Source organism: Coregonus lavaretus, assembly GCF_964263955.1.
Source record: "Coregonus lavaretus genome assembly, chromosome: 32".
Lineage (NCBI taxonomy): Eukaryota > Metazoa > Chordata > Actinopteri > Salmoniformes > Salmonidae > Coregonus > Coregonus lavaretus.
The window spans coordinates 6,979,081-6,996,530 of NC_140019.1; the positions used below are offsets into that span (position 1 = coordinate 6,979,081).

At 44.6% G+C, this 17,450-nt stretch overlaps 1 protein-coding gene across 1 annotated transcript in view; it reads left to right on the plus strand.

The window, feature by feature from the left end:
• Window positions 1–17,450, plus strand: part of LOC311107952 (X-linked interleukin-1 receptor accessory protein-like 2) — a gene marked incomplete at both ends in the record, with an annotated part of 286,318 nt that overhangs the window by 260,824 nt on the left and 8,044 nt on the right. Inside the window, 2 exons of the mRNA XM_084150578.1 lie at window positions 9,873–10,002; window positions 14,952–15,097. Of these exons, the coding sequence (XP_084006704.1) occupies window positions 9,873–10,002; window positions 14,952–15,097 (276 nt within the window). The remainder of the gene's footprint in view (window positions 1–9,872; window positions 10,003–14,951; window positions 15,098–17,450) is intronic.

The window sequence follows — 17,450 nt, forward strand, 5'->3', positions numbered from 1 at the left end:
AGAACCATTTTGTGTTCCATAAAGAACCCTTTCCACAGAGGGTTCTACATGGAACCCAAAAGAGTTATACCTGGAACGAAAAAGTGTTCTCCAATGGGTACAGCCGCAGAACCCTTTTGGAACCCTTTCTTCTTAGAGTGCACTAAACTCTGTCTGTTATTACCCCATCAGACAAAATAAGAATAATTTCCATAATGTTGTAAGTAACTAATCATCTCCCGCCTTGTAAGTGCCACAGTGAATATCACCAGAGCCCATTGTGTGGTGTTCACTGTTGGGGTTCCACTCATCCTCTTTCACTGCCTTGATTCTTTCTAACTCTCCTCTTTTAAAAACCCTCTGTAATATTCCCTCAAATGTCAGTCTGAGGGTGCATCCCAAATGGCAACCTATTTCCTACATAGTCCACTACTTTTGACCTGAGCCCCAGGGGCCCTATAGGGAATAGGGTGCCATTTGGGAGGCGGGCTGAGAGGATTCTTTGTCGTCTTTGTTAGGAAAGCTGTTGAGGAGTCAAAGGAGCCTTTCAGAAATATTTGCATTTAATCAGCACATCTGGAGGTACAGGAGATGTGGCTTTGTCCTCCTTGAGAGAGTGGCAGAAACACAGAAGAAATACAGAGGAATTGTTCCCATGCAACAATACCACAGCAAAAACAGAGCACCATTTCAATCATATGGCAATGGCACATTTTCATATATTCCCTCATTTTCTGTTTGAATTAAAATAGGGCCTCACATGGTTAGTTTACGAGAGAGAGAAAGAGAGAGATAATTTTAAACGGTTGTTTATGGTTGCCGTTAACGACAGGTTCCTGATAGCTGCACAGATCATCAGTCTCCAGACCTCTTTCGGAGCTGTCACCTCTACATCACAAAGTCATGTTGATTCTGATGTTTATTAAAACGGCTCGACCCGTGACCGCTTTTACAACCTTGTAAAACCTTCGGAGCCATCGGCAAAGTCTAACCTGCCACACCTCATTTGCCTATAGCTTTGTGAACATGGGGAGAGAAAACACACTCACACACTCACACACACACTCTGCTGCCGAAAACAAAGTTGCAAAATCCAAAGTGATGCTTCTTCAAACAGCCTGGGGGAGAGTGTTTGACAGACGGGGGGTGGGGGGGACAGGTAGGTGTAGACCGATGGTGCTGCTAAATGTTTTATGAGCAAAGCCTCTTAATCTTTTAAAATCATTTGTTTTCCTCCAAAAGTTGTGCCGCTTGTTTTCTTGGATCGTCCGAGTAGCCTAATCCAAGCTTTTGATTTCTGGCAGTGCCGCCACGTTAACACCCAGCACAGGCTGACAGTCGGGAACCAGGGATTACTGTAGTTTGTCATACATGTGGTGTTTGGAATCAAGTGACAGCCCTGTGTTTCTGTAGAGACCCCTGGGCTGGATGGATGCAGCAGGTTTTTCCCTGTGATGACAGGGGGCGCTTAGCCTGCACTCAATAAACAAAACACTACAGGACTACTTCTCCAACTGATCACACACCCAGCCTGTGATGTTGCTGACCCACCGTCATGTGTTGCTAGGATGGGGGATGGAGGTGTGGTATTTGCGATGGGTAGTGGATTTATACTGAACAAAAATATAAACGCAACATGTAAAAAGTGTTGGTCCCAAGTTTCATGAGCTGAAATAAAAGGTCTCAGAAATGTTCCATACGCACAAAAGGCTTATTTCTCTCAAATGTTGTGCACAAATTTGTTTACATCCCTGTTAGTCAGCATTTCTCCTTTGCTAAGATAATCCATCCACCTGACAGGTGTGGCATATCAAGAAGCTGAGTAAACAGCATGATCATTACACAGGTGCACCTTGTGCTGGGGACAATAAAAGGCCACTCTAAAATGTGCAGATTTGTCATACAACACAATGCCACAGATGTCTCAAGTTTTGAGGGAGCATGCAATTGGCATGCTGATTGCAGGAATGTCCATCAGAGCTGTTGCCACAGAATTTAATGTTAATTTCTCTACCATTAGCGGCCTCCAACGTCGTTTTAGAGAATTTGTCAGTACGTCCAACCGGCCTCACAACCGCAGACCACGTGTAACCACGCCAGCCAAGGAGCTCCACATCCAGCTTCTTCACCTGCAGGATCTTCTGAGACCAGCCATCTGGACAGCTGATTAAACTGTGGATTTGCACAACTGAAGAATTTCAGCACAAGCTGTCAGAAACTGTCTCAGGGAAGCTCATCTGCGTGCTCGTTGTACTCGCCAGGGTAGCCGACTTCAGTGGGCAAATGCTCACATTCGATGGTCACTGACACGCTGGAGAAGTGTGCTCTTCACGGATTGAACTGTACCGGGCAGATGGCAGACATGGTGTCGTGTGGGCGAGCGGTTTGCTGATGTCAACGTTGTGAACAGAGTGCCCCATGTTGGCGGTGGGGTTATGGTATGGGCAGGCAGGCATAAGCTACGGACATCAAACACAATTGCATTTTATCAATGGAAATTTGAATGCACAGGGATACCGTGACGAGATCCTGAGGCCCATTGTCGTGCCATTCATTCGCCGCCAACACATCATGTTTCAGCATGATAATGGACGGCCCCATGTCCCCATGTCACACAATTCCTGGAAGCTGCAAATGTCTCAGTTCTTCCATGGCCTGCATACTCACCAGACATTTCATCCATTAGGCATGTTTGGGATGCTCTGGATCGACAACATTCCACAGGCCACATTCAACAGCCTGATCAACTCTATGCGAAGGAGATGTGTGTGGCAAATGATGGTCACACCAGATACTGACTGGTTTTCTGATCCACACCCATACCGTTTTTTAAGGTACACTACATAAACAAAAGTATGTGGACACCTGCTCGTCGAACATCTCATTCCAAAATTATGGGCATTAATATGGAGTTGGTCCCCCCTTTGCTGCTATAACAGCCTCAACTCTTATGGGAAGGTTTTCCACTAGCTGTTGGAACATTGCTGCGGGGACATTGCTGCGAGCATTAGTGAGGTCGGGCACTGATGTTGGGCAATTAGGCCTGGCTCGCAGTCGGCATTTCAATTCATCCCAAAGGTGTTATATGGGGTCAGGGCTCTGTGCAGGCTAGTCAAGTTCTTCCACACCGATCTCGACAAACCATTTCTGTAAGGACCTCGCTTTGTGCACGGGGGCATTGTCATGCTGAAACAGGAAAGGGCCTTCCTCAAACTGTTGCCACAAAGTTGGAAGCACAGAATCGTCTAGAATGTCATTGTGTACTGTAGCATTAAGATTTCCCTTCACTGGAACTAAGGGGCCTAGCTCAAACGATGAAAAACAGCCCCAGACCATTATTCCTCCTCCACCAAACTTTACAGTTGGCACTGGCACTATGCATTTGCGCAGGTAGTGTTCTCCTGGCATCCGCCAAACCCAGATTTGTCCGTCGTACTGCATAATGGTGAAGCGTGATTCACCACTCCAGAGAACGCGTTTCTACTGCTCCAAAGTCCAATGGCGGCGAGATTTCCACCACTCCAGCCGACGCTTGGTATTGCGCATGGTGATCTTAGGCTTGTGTGCGGTTGCTCGGACATGGAAGCCAATTTCATGAAGCTCCCGACTAACAGTTCTTGTGCTGACGTTGCTTACATAGGCAGTTTGGAACTCGGTAGTGAGTGTTACAGACAATTTTTACGTGCTACGCACATCAGCACTCGGCAGTCCCGTTCTGTGAGCATGTGTCCTACCACTTTGCGGCTGAGCCATTGTTGCTCCGAGACGTTTCCACTTCACAATAACAGCACTTACAGTTGACCGGGACAGCTCTAGCAGGGCAGAAATTTGACGAATTGACTTGTTGGAAAGGTGGCATCCTATGACGGTGCCACGTTGAAAGTCACTGAGCTCTTCAGTAAGACCATTCTACTGCCAATGTTTGTCTATGGAGATTTCATGGCTGTGTGCTCGATTTTATACACCTGCCAGCAACAGGTGTGGCTGAAATAGCCGAATCCACTAATGTGAAGGGGTGTCCACATACTTTTGTATACAGTATACCTATTTTGTTGCCTTACAACTTGGAATTAAAATGGATTTTGGGGGGGGTTGTATCATTTGATTTACACAACATGCCTATAAAATATATTTTATTGTGAAACAAACAAGAAATGAGACAAAAAAACACAAAACTTGAGCATGCATAACTATTCACCAAACCCCCCCCCCCCCCAAAGTCAATACTTTGTCAAGCCACCTTTTGAAGCAATTACAGCTGCAAGTCTCTTGCGGTATGTCTCTATAAGCTTGGCACATCTAGCCACTGGAATTTTTGCCCATTCTTCAAGGCAAAACTGCTCCAGCTCCTTCAAGTTGGATGGGTTCCACTGGTGTACAACAATCTTTAAGTCATACCACAGATTCTCAATTGGATTGAGGTCTGGGCTTTGACTAGGCCATTCCAAGACATTTAAATGTTTCCCCTTAAACCACTCGAGTGTTGCTTTAGCAATATGCTTAGGGTCATTGTCCTGCTGGAAAGTGAACCTCCGTCCCAGCCTCAAATCTCTGGAAGATTGAAACAGGTTTTCCTCAAGAATTTCCATGTATTTAGCGCCATCCATCATTCCTTAAATTCTGACCAGTTTCCGAGTCCCTGCCGATGAAAAACATCCCCACAGCATGATGGTGTTCTCAGGGTGATGAGAGGTGTTGGGTTTGCGCCAGACATAGCGTTTTCCTTGATGGCCAAAAAGCTCATCTGAACAGAGTACCTTCTTCCATATCTTTGGGGAGTCTCCCACATGCCTTTTGGTGAACACCAAATATGTTTGCTTATTTTTTTCTTAAGCAATGGCTTTTTTCTGGCCACTCTTCTGTAAAGCCCAGCTCTGTGGAGTGTACGGCTTAAAGTGGTCCTATGGACAGATACTCCAATCTCCGCTGTGGAGCTTTGCAGCTCCTTCAGGGTTATCTTTGGTCTCTTTGCTGCCTCTCTGATTAATGCCCTCCTTGCCTGGTCCGTGAGTTTTGGTGGGTGGCCCTCTCTTGGCAGGTTTGTTGTGGTGCCATATTCTTTCCATTTTTTAATAATGGATTTAATGGTGCTCCGTGGGATGTTCAAAGTTTCTGATATTTCTTAATATCCCAACCCTGATCTGTACTCCTCCACAACTTTGTCCCTGACCTGTTTGGAGAGCTCCTTGGTCTTCATGGTGCCGCTTGCTTGGTGGTGCCCCTTGCTTAGTGGTGTTGCTGACTCTGGGGCCTTTCAGAACAGGTGTATGTATACTGAGATCATGTGACAGATCATGTGACACTTAGATTGCACACAGGTGGACTTAATTTAACTAATTATGTGACTTCTGAAGGTAATTGTTTGCACCAGATCTTATTTAGGGGCTTCATAGCAAAGGGGGTGAATACATATGCACGCACCACTTTTCCGTTATTTATTTTTTTGAATTTTTTGAAACAAGTAATTTTTTTCATTTCACTTCACCTATTTGGACTATTTTGTGTATGTCCATTACATGAAATCCAAATAAAAATCAATTTAAATTACAGGTTGTAATGCAACAAAATAGGAAAAATGCCAAGGGAGATGAATACTTTTGCAAGGCTCTGTATATATTGTATCTGTGACCAACAGGTCCATATCCGTATTCCCAGTCATGTGAAATCTATTGATTAGGGCCTAATTTATTTATTTCAATTGACTGATTTCCTTATATGAACTGTAATTCAGTAAAGTCTTTGAAATTGTTGCATGTTGCGTTTATATTTTTGTTCAGTGTAGTTGACAGTGATATAGATGGGCTGTGGTTTTAGATGGAGTTTGGAGTGTATGTGTGAGTGCGTGCGTGCTTGTGTGTGTGTGTGTGCAGGGCCGTAACTACATATGAGGACACCGATTTTTTTAAATAATAATCAAAATATATATTTTCTACACATAAAGAAAATAAATTACGGGTCAACTAAATATTGCTCCCAGTGTTGTTCAAATCTCAGAACGCTTATATTCTTGATCTGACTGAGTTCTAATTGCACCTGCCTTTTTTTCGAACAAGTGGAATCATGAAAAGTGGTTTGTTCATTATGTTCGCCTGCGTCCCCCGGATTAGCCTCCTGGATTTGCCTTTTTAGCAGAACATTTACAAGGCCTTCTCGCGGCACAGGCCAAGGGGTTGAAACATGAGGCAATTTGAAAACCGTCCTGCGACTCCTGCCGTATCTACGGGCATCCCCCAAACAAAGAAAAGCCGTCTCTCGTAGAATGAGTGCAAAATAGGTAAATAGTCACTTATAGATACAGTGCATTCGGAAAGTATTCAAACCCTTGACTTTTTCCACATTTTGTTACGTTACAGCCTTATTCTAAAATGGATTAAATTGTTTTTTTTCCTCATCAATCTACACAAAATACCCCATAATGACAAAGCAACAACAATGTATATAAAAAAATAAAGAATATATCACATTTACATAAGTACTCAGTACTTTGTTGAAGCACCTTTGGCAGCGATTACAGCCTCGAGTCCTCTTGGGTATGACGCTACAAGCTTGGCGCACCTGTATTTGGGGAGTTTCTCCCATTCTTCTCTGCAGATCCTCTCAAGCTCTGTCAGGTTGGATGGGGAGCGTCGCTGCACAACTATTTTCAGGTATCTCCAGAGATGTTCGATCTGGTTCAAGTCCGGGCTCTGGCTGGGCCACTCAAGGACATTCAGAGAATGTCTAGGAAGAGTCTTCGGGGTTCCAAACCTCTTCCATTTAAGAATGACGGAGGCCACTGTGTTCTTGGGGACCTTCAATGCTGCAGACATTTTTTGGTACACTTCCCCAGATCTGTGCCTGACACAATCCTGTCTCGGAGCTCTATGGACAATTCCTTCGACCTCATGGCTTGGTTTTTGCTCTGACATGCACTGTCAACTGTGGGACCTTATATAGACAGGTGTGTGCCTTTCCAAATCATGTCCAATCAATTGAATTTGCCACAGGTGGACTCCAATCAAGTTGTAGAAACATCTCAAGGATGATAAATGGAAACAGGATGCACCAGAGCTCAATTTCACATCTCATAGCAAAGGGTCTGAATACTTATGTAAATAAGGCATTTCTGTTTTTTATATTCAATAAATTTGCAAAAATGTCTAAAATCCTGTTTTCACTTTGTCATTATGGGGTATTGTGTGTAGATTGATGGGGGAAAACATTAATTTAATCCATTTTAGAATAAGGCTGTAACGTAACAAAATGTGGAAAAGGGGAAGGGTGCACTATGTCAGTCAGTCAGTCAGGTGGCTAACTGCCGGCAGTGACTTATATTGCAGTAACGTTGAAGGGCTCTGGCAAGTATTACTTAGCCAGCTAGAAGGATGAAGTAAGAAGCTAACGTTAAACGGAGCCTACCTCAGCAGATGCAAAAATAGGCTACTAAGTTCTCTTTGCTTTACAGAGAGTAGGCTACTGAGACAGACAGTGATGTGGTGCTCAGTGGTGAGGCTGAGGCAGGCTGCAATGCATGCAGGAGGAAGCAGAGGAGACAGAGAGACAGAGAGATGGGAAGCAAGTGGAGAGAGAGGTTAGTACAGTGGTTGCCAAACTTGGAGTCGGGCCCCGTGTGGGGTCCCCTGAGAAAATCTGTACTAATCTTATCAAACAAGTTAGGAATTTAAAAAAGAGAAGATATGTTTCAATATGAACATCTCCACATGGCCTATCTTCCCTATAGGTCTACATTTAAATGCAATCAAAATGCGAACAATACAGTTCTAAAAATGTAATACGTTTTCATCTGTGTTTGTTCGTCTTTTCTTGATCGCCCACTGGAGTTTATAGTTTACCCATTACCCACCTTTTTTTACCACTACATCACTGATATTAATACAGAATTGTAAGTAATATTCTGATAATTCATGTGAATTGTGATGGGAGAGGCTATACTCGCGTAGCTGAGTATAGAGATTAATGGATTTGGTTCAGTCATCCTGATGAGCCCTTCCCAGCTAGTTAGTTTATGCTGGCTAGCTGGCAACAACAGCAGCATGGCACTAGTTATGTTTATTTCATTGGGCGAGGGAGAAATAACTTGCACTTTTTAGCAGGAGCAATTAGGTTTAAGTGCTTTGCTCAAGGGCACGTTGAAAATTGTTTCACCTAGTCGGCTCGAGGATTTGATCCAGTGACCTTTTGGTTACTAGTCCAACGCTCTTAACCGCTAGCCTATCTGCTGCCCCAGTTGTAGTAATGGTCACCATCTGGATGTCACCGTGACATGCCACATAACTAACGTAACGACAAGCCAGTGCGAGGTGCTTGCTGACGTGAGACTTGCTTCCCACTGGGCAGCAGTTGCTTCCCACCGGGCAGCTGTAGGCTATCACATGTCGCCGGCTGTGGCTAACGTGGCCAATTTAATGTGTGTGTCGTGAACAACATTAGCGAGAGCAACAATAGGCGGTTCGCCTTCAAAATAAAAGGCCCCCATTGAAACTGATGCAATCGGATAAAAATAGTGGAATCATGCCACAACTGGACTAGATAAAGCTAAACAAAGTTGGAATGTTGTTATACAAATTTAACAAAATCAATAATTAGTTAATTTGACACAAAAAAGAAAAAAAATACTTGAAATCGCACTGTGGATGTGTTAGACTTCAGAATTGCACTGTACAGCCTTACCTATGGATCTTGGGTCCATGAAATGGGGCATCAGCCTAATCAGCGACAGCCACAGGCTACAATTCTGAAGAGTTTATTTTGAGTAGGATAGCAGCCTACACGAGAAATAACTTGTAATATTGGTAGTAACCATCTGGATGTCACTGTGATACAGTCTACTCAAATAACATTTTATTTGTCACATGCTTCGTAAACAACAGGTGCAGGCTAACTGAAATGCTTACTTACGGGCCCTTCCCAACAATGCAGACAATACTGTTCAATGGGTAGAGTTTGCGCCGCAAGCTGGCAACACAACAACACTGGGCACAGTGTCCTTTGCTCCTGCTTGCCGCGCAGTAAGGAGATGGAAGTAGCTAGATTGTATAGCCAATATCAGGTCTGGGTGACAGCTAAAGCACACATATTGTAGTGATTTTCACAGAAAATGTACAACTATGCCATTAACGTATACAATTACCCAGATAAGCTGAATGATTCTGAACACTCTCCCAAGTCCCAACTTCGGCAGACAAGTTTCAAATTCTAACAAAAGTTTCTAGCCACAAGCATAAACTAGCTAGCTGGAAAGGGTGCATCAGGACGACTGACTGAACAGACTGAACCGAATCCATTCGTCTCAAATCGATTCTCGCTGTTCGACATACGTCATCAATTTGGGCACCAGGAATAATACGATCATCTGTGTGCTCCATTGATGTCCGTTTGTGCGGAGCTTGATTAATAATGCCTAGGAATACAAACGTGAACACTATGTAATTTGAGAAAATAGATATTATGTAAAGAGTTTATGATTTTATGCAAATCATCATTACAACTGACTGAACAGTCGCTGATGCTACATGGCAGTGTGAATCATTTATCATATTTCCCCCCTTTCAGGGGTATAACATTACAATTGTATAGCTAATAGGCTATGTGTTTGTAGATCGACTGAGGTGAATGAACCTACAGCAGCATGTTTTTGCTGTTCTCCAAATAGCATTTTCTAAAGTTTTTTAGTTGTATAGAAATGCAGTAAATGAGCTTCAACTTTCAAAAAATACCCCCCCCCCCTTCCGGATCTCACGAAAACTCAAACCCTTGTTACAGCCCTGTGTGTGTGTGTGCATGTGCGTGAGCCGTGTGTACGTGTGTGTGCCAGGGGGGGGGGGCTCTTTCCTCAGTTCTCTCAGGTAAACGCTGACCAGTGTGTTGCCGTCCTTCCTTCCTTGTCATTCCAGGTATGCCCCTCAGTCTGGACTGTAATGCCTTCTTCGGCTACAGCGGGGAGTCCAGACCTATCATCTACTGGATGAAGGGGGAGAAGTTTGTGGAGGAGCTGGCAGGTCACATTAAAGAAAGTGAAGTCAGGTACTGTATCTATCACTGCAAACGTTTCCTCTTTTTTTTTTTCTGATGGTGTTTGGCGTTTGGCGTTTCTGCTTATATACAGATACTAGGGTGGATGTGACTGACCGTGTTACTTGTAGGAAAAAACTTTTTTCCTCCCCAATATTATTCCCTTTAGGTCTGTGGGGTAATGTCTTGTGGGTGTGAAACATCATCAGGAGTCATTAGGAGTGTGATGTGCCAGCGGCCACATCCTGTGCTGTCCAGTGTGAGGTATTAACTATGACTGACAGCTTATAATACCTCCATCGGCGGTAGGGATTTCTGCAGTCTAAATGGACAGAAGCAAAATCCTCACGCGTACAATGAGAAACGAATCATGTAACATTAATTTAACAAAAGCAGACTGCTACTACTGAAAGTGGTGAGAGTGAGAGCTCCTCCTCTTGTTGGAAACCTTGATCTCCACAAAGAGAAGAAAGCTAGTAATTACCACATAAAGCTGTCATGTAAATTGAACCACTCCTAATAAATGACAAATAAAAGTATCTCACCTGCCCAGCCTAGAGTAGTGAGTAGCATTTCAGTCATAAAGTACACAATGGATTTCAAAACAACTGAACTGACTCCACACCAGAGCCCACCTCTACAATTATAAATCTGCTATCTAACGTTACTCCTGGCTCCCGGTCCCATCAATATCCAGTGTCTTCTCCCTGGACCGGCTAGGAACAATGCCTTTAACTGCCACCACAACCCAGCACACACGGCCAAAACAAAACCAACCAATTTTTCTCTCTTGCTAACCAAACGAGGCTGGTTGTCTCTACAGCTGTGCAGATGAAAAGCAGATAAAAGCATTTGAATGGTCAGAGGGGGTTGATACAGAGGAGATACAGGCAGACTGTAATTTTCTGTCTGCCCCAATTTGATTGGTGAACGGCCAAGTACTATGACTAAGAATGGAGAGGAGAAAAGATGGTCTAATAACCTTAAGAACAAAGGCTGTGACCGTTTTCAGGATAAATATGTTTGGGAATTCATACAAAGAAGTCCAGGTCAGGTTAGTGCAGTAAGATGCTCTGACCCAGTTTCTCTCAGCGCTCCTGGTGTACTAATGCAATCTGAGACAGAGGGAGAGAGAGATGGAGAGAAAGAGAGTGTGCGTGTGTGTGTTTAGTGTGTGTGTGCGCATGCACACGTGTCTGTGTCTGTCTGTGTCTGTCTCTGTCTGCGAGTGTGGGCCTGTGTGCGTGTGAGTGTTTGTGAGGATCTGAGTAAATATATGCGTGTGTCCGACTGTGAATATGCTGGAGAGTTTTAGCAAGTAGCTCATCTTTCAGAATGACCTCTCACACTTCACATATCAGTCCTTCCCACTGACACTGCAAAGAGCTGTTCTGTATTTTGGGGTGGAGGAGTTGAAGTGCTCCTGTGGGGGAGAGTTTTTCACACCACAGACTGACCATGTCTCCTCTGCTCCGGTTTTGTTTTCCTCCAGCCAAGCGGAGGAACACCACCACTAATTACACCATCGCCTCGTTTCTACCACTAGAACCGCGTCCTCCTTCCTAACATGGATGTAGAGGTTCCGATGCCACAGTGTCGCCCACATGGCCCACGTCCCTCACTCTCCCATCCATCCCTCCCTCACTCCCCCCTCCCCCGTCCCTCCCTCCCTCCCTGAGCCATGACAGCTCAGCCCCCGCGCTGCTGAGACCCATCAATCTGCTGGCAATGGGCCCCGGATTTGGCCCCGAGACGGGGATTACCACTAATAACCCCTGTTCGCCATCCTGCCGACCGGCAACACCACAAGTCAATCCAGGCCTGACAGACCCTCCACCCTCCCCTCTGCACAGCAAGCAGGTTTCCCACAGCACGCTCCATTAGCCAGGCCTGGGTCATCAGGGCGCCAGCCTCCCAGCTCTGCCCTGCATGAACATACCAGGTCACGTGACACAGGCAACCCAGGCTGCGAGATGAGGCTAGAAAGGGTGAGGGGTGGGAAGGTGGAGCACAAGGATACATACATACATACAGTTGAAGTCGGAAGTTTACATACACTTAGGTTGGAGTCATTAAAACTAGTTTTTCAACCACTCCACTAATTTCTTGTTAACAAACTATAGTTTTGGCAAGTCGGTTAGGACATCTACTTTGTGCATGACACAAGTAATTTTTCCAACAATTGTTTACAGACAGATTATTTCACTTAGAATTCACTGTATCACAATTCCAGTGGGTCAGAATATTACATACACTAAGTTGACTGTGCCTTTAAACAGCTTGGAAATTCCAGAAAATGATGTCATGGCTTTAGAAACTTCTGATAGGCTAATTGAAATAATTTGAGTCAATTGGAGGTGTACCTGTGGATGTATTTCAAGGCCTACCTTCAAACTCAGTGCCTCTTTGCTTGACATCATGGGAAAATAAAAAGAAATCAGCCAAGACCTCAGAATTGTTTTTGTAGATCTCCACAAGTCTGGTTCATCCTTGGGAGCAATTTCCAAACGCCTGAAGGTACCACGTTCATCTGTACAAACAATAGTACGCAACTATAAACACCAAGGGACCACGCAGCCGTCATACCGCCTCGTAAGGAGACTTGTTCTGTCTCCTAGAGATTAACGTACTTTGGTGCGAAAAGTGCAAATCAATCTCCGAACAACAGCAAAGGACCTTGTGAAGATGCTGGAGGAAACAGGTACAAAAGTATCTATATCCACAGTAAAACAAGTCCTATATCGACATAACCTGAAAGCCCGCTCAGCAAGGAAGAAGCCACTGCTCCAAAACTGCCATAAAAAAGCCAGACTATGGTTTGCAACTGCACATGGGGACAAAGATCGTACTTTTTGGAGAAATGTCCTCTAGTCTGATGAAACAAAAATAGAACTGTTTGGCCATAATGACCATCGTTATGTTTGGAGGAAAAAGGGAGGGCTTACAAGCCGAAGAACACCATCCCAACCGTGAAGCACGGGGGTGGCAGCATCATGCTGTGTGGGTGCTTTGCTGCAGGAGGGACTGGTGCACTTCACAAAATAGATGGCATCGTGAGGAAGGAAAATGATGTGGATATATTGAAGCAACATCTCAAGACATCAGTCAGGAAGATAAAGCTTGGTTGCAAATGGGTCTTCCAAATGGACAATGACCCCAAGCATACTTCCAAAGTTGTGGCAAAATGGCTTAAGGACAACAAAGTCAAGGTATTGGAGTGGCCATCACAAAGCCCTGACCTCATCCTATAGAAAATGTGTGGGCAGAACTGAAAAAGCGTGTGCGAGCAAGGAGGCCTACAAACCTGACTCAGTTACACCAGCTCTGTCAGGAGGAATGGGTCAAAATTCACCCAACTTATTGTGGGAAGCTTGTGGAAGGCTACCCGAAATGTTTGACCCAAGTTAAACATTTTAAAGGCAGTGCTACCAAATACTAATTGAGTGTATGTAAACTTCTGACCCACTGGGAATGTGATGAAAGAAATAAAAGCTGAAAGAAATCATTCTCTCTACTATTATTCTGACATTTCACATTCTTAAAATAAAGTGGTGATCCTAACTGACCTAAGACAGGGAATTTTTACTAGGATTAAATGTCAGGAATTGTGAAAAACTGAGTTTAAATGTATTTGGCTAAGGTGTATGTAAACTTTCGACTTCAACTGTACATACATACACACATACATGGCCAAAGGTATGTGGACACCTGCTTGTCGAACATCTCATTCCAAAATCATGGGCATTAATATGGAGTTGGTCCCCCCTTTGCTGCTATAACAACCTTCTGGGAAGGCTTTCCACCTAATATTGTAACAATGCTGCGGGGACTTCCATTCAGCCACAACAGCATTAGTGAGGTCGGGCACGAATGTTGGGCGATTAGGCCTGGCTCGCAGTCGGCGTTCCAATTCATCCCAAAGATGTTCGATGGGGTTGAGGTCAGGGCTCTGTGCAGGCCAGTCAAGTTCTTTCACACTGATCTCGACAATCCATTTCTGTACAGACCTCGCTTTGTGCACGGGGGCATTGTCATGCTGAAACAGAAAAGGGCCTTCCCCAAACTGTTTCCACAAAGTTGGAAGCACAGAATTGTCTAGAATCCCCAAACTGTTGCCACAAAGTTGGAAGCACAGAATTGTCTAGAATGTCATTGTATGCTGTAGCGTTAAGATTTCCCTTTACTGGAACTAAGGGCCTAGACCGAACCATGAAAAACAGCCCAGACCATTATTCCTCCTCCACCAAACTTTAAAGTTGTCACTATGCATTCGGGCAGGTAGCGTTGCCTGGCATCCGCCAAACCCAGATTCATCCATCGGACTGCCAGATGGTGAAGCGTGATTCATCACTCCAGTGAACGTGTTTCCACTGCTCCAGAGTCCAATGGCGGCGAGCTTTACACCACATGCGCATGGTGATCTTAGGCTTGTGTGCGGCTGCTCGGCCATGGAAACCCATTTCATGAAGCTCCTGACGAACAGTTATTGTGCTGACATTGCTTCCAGAGGCAGTTTGGAACTCAGTAGTGAGTGTTGCAACAGAGGACAGACATACTACCACTTCGCGGCTGAGCCGTTGTTGCTCCTAGACATTTTCACTTCACAATAACAGCACTAGTGTATACATATACACAGACCTCATGCTTGTTGGCATCTGTGTGTGTGTGTTTGTGTGTGTGTGAGTGTGTATGTGTGTGTGTGTGTGTGTGTTGGGTCTCCAGCTCCACTCTAATGGGGAAAGTCAACAGCAGGACTCCGGGGCAGAATCTATGTCTAACAAGGATGACCTCAGTGCTGAACTCTTGTTAGCTGCATTGTGGAACCAGGGCCCTGAAAACAGCCACTATACAAGATGTATCTCTACCCCCCACTATCTACCCAGGTAGGATCCTCTATGCTTCGGGTTATGGCACCACCCCTGAGGTCTTTCTCTCTTTCCACCTCCTCCTCCTCTACACAGGGTGTTGAAGGAGTATCTAGGGGAGAAAGAGGTGGAGCTGTCCCTAACCTTTGACGCGGTGGAGGAGACGGACATGGGCAACTACACCTGCTTTGTGGAGAACCATATCGGGCGGAGGAGTGGCAGCGCCATTCTGCAGAAGAAAGGTAGGCTTGTCCTCAAAACTGCTGCTGCTGCTAAAGCTGCTGCTATGACAGCAACACTTTAGGCTAACAGATTATGGGTAATGTCTCCCTGGGGAGGGTTGCGACGGTGCAGCGTCAGGCCCCAGCGCCATCCCACCTCCCCACCATCCTCTCCTGGAGGGGGGCGTCCCACTGTGTCTCTTCTAATGGGACAGGTGATTAAAGCCACAACTAATGACGACCTTCCCTCTTCTGGTTCTGTCCTTCCAGAGGAGTGGTTAAGTATAGGAGGGTAAACAACCAAGGCTCACTGAGAGACACTGATAGTTTCTCTTCTCCCTGTCTCTCTATCTCTTTATCTGCCTTTCTATCTCTCTTTCCCTCTTTTTCTGCATTTCTGTCTCTCTCCCTCTCTCTCCTCACCCCCCCCCTTCCTGCTCTCCCTCTCTCTCTCCCTCCTTTCCTCCCTCCCTCCCTCTCTCCCTCCCTCCCTCCCTCCCCCTGTTTCTCTCTCTCTCTACACTCTTTCTCCCCCCCTCCCTCTCTTTCTCTGATTATGCGTAGGGTGGAGCACAACCTCTGACTCATGCTAAACAGTTCATTTAGTTCAGATTCAGCCTAAGATTGGTCAGAGGAGACAAGGGGTACCATTGTCACATAGTATTGGTGCAAGTAACAGTCAATTAGGGGTGAGAGCGTTATCCCCGTTGCCCATTTGGGCAGTGACTAATTAAAACCCCATTTCCTCTTGCCAAATGTGTCTAATAATACTGTGTCATGCTATATGTATTGTGGTCCTCTGTAGCTCAATTGGTAGAGCATGGCGCTTGTAACGCCAGGGTAGAGGGTTCGAACCCCGCGACCACCCATACGTAAAAATTTATGCACACATGACTGTAAGTTGCTTTGGATAAAAGCGTCTGCTAAATGCCATATTATTATTCAATGAGGGTAAAGGTAAGGAACCTAGCTAAACTTAGATGCATACTTAAGATAAATACATTTAGGAAGCGATTGTATGGAGATGGATGTAGCTACGTAGGTAGTGAAAACCATGGGTACTGAAAGAGCATGAGTTTGCAGAGAGCAGACTTTGATCCCCGTTTCTCTTTGTCTTGGAAAGGCAGATATGCTTGAGTCACAGCTTTATAAGTGCATTGTAAACTAGATTTTGGCTGAGAGCAAATATATGTTTTATAGCCTCAGCGCAATGAAAAACTACAACCGTGAATAGTCTGCTTCGTATGCACCAAGAAAGTATTGTAGCAGGTCACAAAGGGCAAAAGTATTCTAATGGAATCAAATAAATACTTGCGTATTTTATGTTACAATATTGCATGAAAGATTAATCCCAAATGCCCTCCTAACCTCCCAAAGAGTTGAGTCATCATCTCAAGGAATTGTTGTGGCTTAAGTGTCTCGTTTCGCAAGGAAAACAATTCATTCAAAAATGTATTTCAGACCCTCGAGCACATTAATATATCCATTAATGAGGAAAGAAGAGTAATTTGAACCTATTAACTTTAGGCTCGGAGGCATACAGTGAACTGTATAATTTTGATAGCCATTCAAATCGAGGGAAATATGTAAACAAATAGCATGTAGGGCAGCACAGACTACACCAGACAAGGCTGTGTTGGGGAAAAAATGCATCTAAATATTTGGTCCACAAATATTTAATTCCCCATAAAACATGAGAAATCCTTCCCATTCCAGTTTTTTAATATTGCTCAGCAAATGAGTGTACTGAATATTCAGTATTTAAGTATTAGTAGGAAGTAAAAAAGGACAAAACTATACTATTACTGAATCAGTTTAGTTCAGTTCAGGTTTCTCCATGAGAAGGAATGAGTGGTCCTGTGTTCTACACTGTCTGTTCTTGGAGTGAGGCTACAGAGACCTCTACTGGTCACTGCTCACTGGGCTAAACACTAACCACCACGGCCCATAGAACACATGACAGAACACATGCAACATAATGGAGGAGCACATTATAATACAGACTAAACGTTGAGAGCTCTACTCACAGTATTGATCTGTGTTGTTTATGTGTGGGATGTCAGAGTAATGCTTGTAGTGAATTGCAATGGAATCCCGTTGTATTGGACAACTGCAGCTGAATGGTGGTTTCACAGGGATGACTACAGGGCCCCTGTTCATAAAGCGTCTCATAGTAGGATCGCTGATCTAGGATCAGTTTTGCCTTTTAGATCATAATAAATAAGATTACAAGGGCAGTGGGGACCTGATCCTAGATCAGTACTCGTACTCTGAGATGCTTTATGAATACAGGCCCAGATTGCAGAAGTGGTTTAGATCAGTTTCCTTGTATGGTCTATGGATTTCATATATCTATGGGAACATATACCTATTT